Source organism: Cryptomeria japonica, chromosome 5, assembly GCF_030272615.1.
Source record: "Cryptomeria japonica chromosome 5, Sugi_1.0, whole genome shotgun sequence".
NCBI classification, from domain to species: domain Eukaryota; kingdom Viridiplantae; phylum Streptophyta; class Pinopsida; order Cupressales; family Cupressaceae; genus Cryptomeria; species Cryptomeria japonica.
Genome location: NC_081409.1, coordinates 374,583,246 through 374,590,716, shown reverse-complemented (window position 1 = coordinate 374,590,716; position 7,471 = coordinate 374,583,246). Strand labels below are relative to the sequence as shown.

Here is a 7,471-nt window from a genome sequence, read left to right as displayed (position 1 = left end):
TGAAGACTTGATTAATAGATGAATTTGTAGATCTGAGACTTCACACAAAGCAACACTTTCACTTCACAAGAATCTCCTTCCAATTGCTAACTTAGGGATCCTCAAATGAGGGAAATAATTGCTATGTATATGAAACCCTAACTTTAAATTTGATAAAAGGCTAATTTAGAATTGATGAAATTTGACACCAAATGAAGTTTGAATAAGTTAGGACTATCTTATTATCTTGATGAAATTCGGGGAAAAAAGTGTGGAACCAATATTATACTACCCGATCCCGACAATATTTTTTTGATTTTCTAGGGATGTGAGATAACGAGGTTCTAATGCTAAATTCAACTCGGTGGCCCAAACCAAGATGTGTAGATATATGAAATGTGCCTTGAAGATTGAAATTGGGGTAAGATAAGGATTAAATCAAGATTAATTAAAAGGGGGTGCACTTAGGATCAAGGGCTTGATTTTAAGACATGTAAATTGATGAGAGAGAGGAATTAAGTAATTAATAATTAAATGCCTAAAGAAGTCCTATAATGCATAATACAATGGGACACACTAAGGTGGGTGCTAACCTAAGCATGAAATTGGACAACCTAATTAAGGTTGTATAATTTATGATGCTACAAGTATATTGCCCATATCTCTTTCTACCAAGAATAATTACAATCTATTTGAGGAGTCATTCCACAGTGCCCCATTCTTCTTTTAGTACATCCTTTAGTAATAAAAGGGGACAATTATTTGTTGAGGTAACAAATGATGATGCTCCTTTGAATAAAGGACCCGATCCTTTTCAAAACATATCAAAACCTACATTAGCTAATGATAAGGGGAAAAAGAAAGTGGACCATCCATTTTGTAATATGGTGTATACACTACCTATAGTTTAAACTCTTGAGTGGTATAAGGAAGTGATAAGGAATAGGAAACATCCTATTACAAAAATGGTAGATGGCCACTTGTTAGAGGAAATTATAAGACAAAACATGAGACATTTTCTCTTTTCTAGTATGCTTTCCAACCAAGCACTACAAATAAAAGGATTCGTCCAATCAATTTAAGCATAGAAACTACATCTCAATGTTTTGTGAACATTTTAGCTTTACATAATTCAATTACAGTTGTACATAACAATGTATAAAAAATATGAAATATTGTTGTAGAAAATCATGAGAGTCCAAAGGAAACAAAATCATCTTTAGGACAATTGAAAGTATAGTTTGAACAAATTCTAAAAAATCTTCATAAATTAGGAGATGATATACAGACTGTAATAGATCATGTAAAACATTCTTAAACCAAAAATGAAACTCTTCTCAGTCAATTTGACATATCAACATAATTAGACTGCCTAGTAAATCAAGAGAAAAAGACAGAAAAAACTGCTCTTATAATTCTAAATTTCTCACAATCTTAGGAGAAAAGAGCTAAGAAATCTATTGATAATCTTTTGATGATGAAAACAAGTTGTAATATTCAAACTTGGTATTTAGATATTGATAATGATGAGGACCCCTGCAAAAGATAGAAAGTTGGATCAATACCATCTTGATTAGAGGAACTCTTTTTGAGCCGATCAAGAAAATACATGTAAATTTGCTATAAATTATTTATGGAGAATTGCTATCTATTGAATGATAAATCTAATTCTAAAAAAGATGAAAAGTTCTACTAGAAATTTGTTCTTGAGACAGTCATTGATACCCAAACAAGGTGACCCGTCCAATAAAGAATTCAATTGGTTCCTATTAAGTGTCTGTTAGATGAAATGGTCAATGAATTTTATCCAAAATTGACAAATAAGAAGGAAAGAATAATAAAAAAATATATTATATATGAAATGTTGTGATCTCAAAGATTTTATAGAATATTCAAAGGACTTTAGAAAACTTTTGTATCGATTAAATGATGCACAACAAATTGAAATGGCTAAAAGAAAATATCTTGAAGGCTTGCCTTATAACCTCTCAGATAAGGTCATGGGATATTTAGATCTCAAAAATTTATGCCTTTGGGATTTCCCAAAATCTAATCTGATATAGTTTACTAAAGATCAAATATTGAAATTTATTGATGATTGTAAATATCAACAAAAGTTTACAAAGTATGAAGCTCAAAGGATTGCACCAACATTTATTGCCAGTTATGGTTGTAACACTTTCACAAAAACACAATGCAAGGTGCATAAAAAACATAAAGAAGCGTAAGGTTCATTTTCAAAAAAGGATATTTCCCCGCAAAAATTCTTATGCACCCAAGAATAAGTATCTATGCAAATTCTCTCATCTGCGTTCATAGAGTAAAAAAATCATATATTAAAAATTTGCAATAAACCAGGCCACAAAGCTTCTCACTGTTCTTGCAAAAACAAAATTATTAAAGTTGTTTATTTTGACCTTTTTGTAATAGCATGGTGGTATTTTGTAGATGAAGAAGAAGATTTCTATCTCTGAGATAACATCTTTGAACCTATTATAGAAGAATACGAGGAAGCAATAGATGACGAAGATGAAGCTTCTTTAGATGATCTTGCTACAACATTAAAAAAAATAGAAAACTACTAGAAGATGAAGAGATTGATGAAGTTCCTATTGTTTTGATGAATCAAACAAGAAGGACTAGAGGAAGAGGCTACCAAGGATGACGACAAGGTCAATCTCCTTTCCAGGCACAATACAAATCTCCAAGAATCTTCTATCAACCACTAGGTCAATTTAAGGACTATCACAAAGAGTTCCAAGAATGTGATCTTCTTGAAGAAGAACTTCCACAAGTATATACAAAACCCCTTGAATTTACTCTTTTATTTATAGAAAGAAAATAAATAAAATTTAATAAACCATTACCTGTGCAAGAAGATCTTATTGTCTAGGATATTTCTTAGTTCTTATTAGAACAAACTTGTCTTGATAAAGTCACATGTTACCCCCAATATTGTCCATCCACTATTATTATTGAAGAAGAAATCGATGTTCCTACTACATCTTATTTTGGCATGAACCGCAACCAATTTACTTCCAAAATCCAAGAAGAATATGAGGATGAAATTTCCCCTCCATATATCGAGGATCCTACAAATTATGATGTTGTTAGAGAAATTTTGTGACGTCTAGAAAAGATGAATCGGTGTTCGTCACATTATACTCTACCTTCAAAATGAATAGTCTAGTAGACAAATTTTAGCCTTCCTTTTGCCACTCTCTTTCATCCATTTATGGTGTGATTTTTTGGGAATTGCATGGAATAGTTATGATTTTATCCAAGGCTATCTTGTGAATTAATCATGACCCTTTTTAAAGCTAAAATCCTTTAATTTGTTGCATGATATTGGTCCTAATCTAATCTGCTAAATTTTTTTACCAGATCACAATTAGAGGATTTTCAATTGTACAACTAGGCATATAAAATAGTTTTGGTGTAGAATTATGGCCAATTTGAAAGAAACTTGTCATGTTTGGATATAATATAATCAAGAAAATTCTTGGTGAGAATTTAAACTTTAGATGAGAGTTGACATTCCTATGGTTTCTCCCTCTTTTGTCTCTTCCGATAATAACCTTTAGAAACATGAATTTACTAAAGGGGAACAACCTCCTCCAAGCTTGGTTAAAACTAATGTTGTTCGAGCTTCAAAAACAATCTTAAAAATGCTAGCACATGAGGTATTTGTCTTTACAATCATGGAAGGGTTTAGTTTTGGTTTCTTGGTAGTTTAGGTGTTGGTTCTACTAATTTTTCTAAGGCCATGACCATTCTCTAATGTCTTGAAGAAGCTAAGATAAGTAATTTATGAATATTATTCTTTTATTTGACTCTAAAATATTGGTTGATCATTTTATAAGTCTTCTTCTCACTTTCCTATAGTGATAACTAAATGAATGTAAGAAAGACATTAACATTCTCATTTGTGGTTTCAATGTTTTTAAGTAGAGCCATACTAGAAGGGGAGGGAATCATGTAGGTGATTTTGTGCTCAACTACTTCTAATTGGAATAACATCAAGGTTGATATTAGAAACAATCAAGATTGCTCTTTTTAGACTTGAATAGGGACTTTAGTGTTCTTGTGAATGTTGACTACAATGTCTCTTTAAAATCTTGATTTCTATTGGTGTGTTGGTTCTTGTGGTGTTCTTCCTGTTTATTCCTTTATGATTAACTTTATTATTATTACTACCTATTTAGTTTAAATGGTTTCTCCATTGATCCAATTTTTTTAACATAAAAACAAACATTACTTTTGATACTCAAACCATACACAATATTCAAAAGAACAAGTATTTATGCCCTATCTTTGATTTTTTTAATATTCTTCTTCCATCATTGATTGTCTATTTCAATCTACCTATCAATCTTTTCTAAAATTAATACCACAAATGTTTTCAAAATTGACCAAACCTCGTGTATAATCTATTCTTTTAATACATATTTTTGCCCTTTTATCTAAGAAAAATTAGGACCATAAAACCCTCGAAATTCAAATCCAAGTTGCATGCTAAACAAACAACACCAATCGTATTTAAGATGATCAACTTGCTGCAGAGATTCTCGCCTTTTGCTTTCTGATGCCCTCGCAGATAATGGGAAAATGTTGAGGAGGAAACCTTCACAGCTTGAAGTGCGTTTGGAGGATAAAGAAGAGCTAGCAGAGGCGCGCAAGAGGCTCCTTCCTCCGCCTACCCTCCCTCCTTCCAAGGCCACCGCCGCCTCCGCCCTTCTCTCCCAGTTGGATTCCAAGCCCTCCGCCCCCTCCCGAATTGGCTTCACCAATTAGATACAGAGCGCTTCGTAAGGCCACTATTCGTACTTGTATTTGTCTTCCATGGAAGTTGAAGTGAAACTGAAGCTTCCAGATGCTTCTGCACATCACAAGGTGGCAACCATTCTTGCCCCCTTCCACAAGGTAACTCACTTGCAGGAAAATGTCTTTTTTGACGGTGCCAACGGCGAGCTCAGCGCCAAGCGGGCGGTCCTCCGCCTGCGCTTCTATAACGGGGACTCCCGCTGTGTTGTTTCCCTAAAGGGCAAGGCCGTTCTAGTTGATGGCGTCAGCCGAGTGGAGGAAGCGGAGGAGGATTTGGAGGCGGCGCTCGGGAGGGCTTGCGTGGCAGAGCCGAGCCGCTTGCTGTCGGCGGCTGAGAGATGCGGGCTTCTTAAGACCGTTTTGGCTGAATATGGATGCAGCGATTTTGTTTGTCTCGGAGGGTTTAGGAATGTCAGAGGGGTTTTCGAGTGGGAAGGGTTAAACATTGAGCTGGATGAGACGCACTATTCTTTTGGAACTACCTATGAGATCGAATGCGAGACGGCGGATCCAGAGGCTGCCAAAAACATTCTGGAACATTTTCTGCAACAAAATTCTGTGCCTTTCTCGCACTCTCAACTTTCTAAGTTTGCTGTTTTTAGGTCTGGAAAGCTTCCCGATTGAGGATTTTCTTAGGGCAGCATTCAATAGTAATTTTCTTATGTTTTAAAAAAATAAAATAAAACTTATGTGAATTATTTTTGTGTGAGATTTGTTATCTATGTACTCATCTTGGACATTATCATGCAGTATACTAAATGTCCGGTTCAAATGTTTGCTGTCTGTATGTGTCATTTATTCCGATTGTCTTTTCAGGCAATCGATTTATGTTTTTTCACATATGCAACTCAGAATTTGGGAAAGAATCAAAATAATATTATATCATGAACGGTTTTTTATAGAGGAAATTTGGAAAGTACGTTTCTTATGTATACTGATTAATTTGGAAATTAGGGGTTTACATTTATTTCTCAGTTGTCTTGCTTTTCATTTCTTATGTTAAGTCCTGATTAGGATGAGTACTTAATCCGTGCGAATTATTTAACGTTATTGTAAAAAAATTTATTTAGTTTTGGGACTGGGATGGCAGGGGATGGGGGATACATTTCTGGGATGGATTTTTTAAGGGCATAAATAGAGAAAATTTTAAAATACAATGAAATTTTAAATATTCATATGATAACATTGATTTTATCAGCCATACATTATTGATAGTATAGAACCTTTGTGAGCATAGTGATTTGAATAGGAATTATGATGTTTCAACTGTTCCTTTTTGTTAATAAGTCCGAGAGCAAAACATTTAGTTTTGAAGGCTTTAAGAAAACTTCAATTATAATGTTTCAACTGTTCCTCTTTTATTAACAATATATGAGCTTGAGTTAATAAAGACACTCTGACTGCCATTCATCATAGACATTGTAGAACCCTTGTGAGCAGGGTGATTGAATAGGAATTAATCATAATGATGTTTTTTAGCATATATGAGCATGAGTTAATAAAGACATGCATGATTGGTGTGAAGGTGACAGATGTATTATTGAAGTTTATTTAAAAGATATGCCTGATTGGGGTGTGAAGGTGACGGATGTATTATTGAAGTTTATTTAAAAGATATGCCTGATTGGTGTGAGTATTCAGGTGAGGGATATGTTATTGAAGTTTTCTTAAAGCCTTCAAGACTGCATGTTTTGCTATCAAACTCTTTTGACAAAGAGGAACAATTAATCAAAAGGATAACTGTTTTATGTTCCAGTTTGACCTCGGCTGGGGGATTTTAATAGATAAATGGAAATGTTATATAAGTTGTCTGTACGGGGCATGATTGATATGTTACTCCAATACTCCAATAGGAAAGTGGTATTTGGTGCCAACTGTGACTTTACTTATACTCAACAGTATAATGATTGTAGCATGCCAACTTTGTCTGTGGCAGTTCTTGTATACCAAACAGGTTGTCCAATGTAAGAAACAGGATAATATTTGATTGTGACTTGAACTGTGAAGATGCAGAGATCTGCTCAGGGGATATGTATTTTGTAGATGTTGTGATGATGATTAATCAGTGGTCTATTACTTATAGATACAATTGATGTGGACTCATGCTAAGCATAGTTTGCAAACTTGGACTTGGCAGACCAAAAATTTCTCGCTCCACAAAGCTTGAATACTAAAAAGTACTTAAAATTTTTGGAAAAAAACATAAATTCTTGAAAAAACATAAACTTTATACAAAATACAGCTACAAAATGTATCAATTGAGTTTGGTGGGTGTCTAAGGGCAATGCACCTCGTGAGGGTCTGGGGGTAGTACCCCCAGCGGGATTGAAGGGCAGAATGCCTTGCACGGTCTCTGAGGTTGAGGGATGGAGCCCCACTACCAAGTCCAAATGAAAATCTTTAAAATCACATGGTTTACACCAAATTCATAATGTACTAAAAGACAAAAGAATGTATATAAACAAAAAAGACAACATTTTTGGGGCTATGTATTTTATGTGGCACTCTATTAGACAATAAGATTTTGATCCATTTTAATGGTAGTTCAGTGTTAGCACTGTTAAAACCCTAGCCACGATATCTTTTAGTGTGGGGGCATGACCTTTGCACCTAATCCTGATTGATAGAGGATTAATAAACATAAACGCTTCTTGATTTCTTTGTAAAT

The 7,471-nt window shown here is 34.2% G+C and overlaps 1 protein-coding gene across 1 annotated transcript; it reads left to right on the top strand.

Annotated features, from left to right (window-relative positions):
- The first annotated feature begins 4,537 nt into the window (after positions 1 to 4,537).
- On the top strand, positions 4,538 to 5,712 carry LOC131035108 (triphosphate tunnel metalloenzyme 3). Its single transcript, XM_057966746.2, has one exon. The coding sequence runs from the start codon at positions 4,822 to 4,824 to the stop codon at positions 5,425 to 5,427; it is 606 nt and encodes a 201-aa protein (XP_057822729.2). The 5' UTR covers positions 4,538 to 4,821; the 3' UTR covers positions 5,428 to 5,712.
- The last annotated feature ends 1,759 nt before the right edge of the window (positions 5,713 to 7,471 follow it).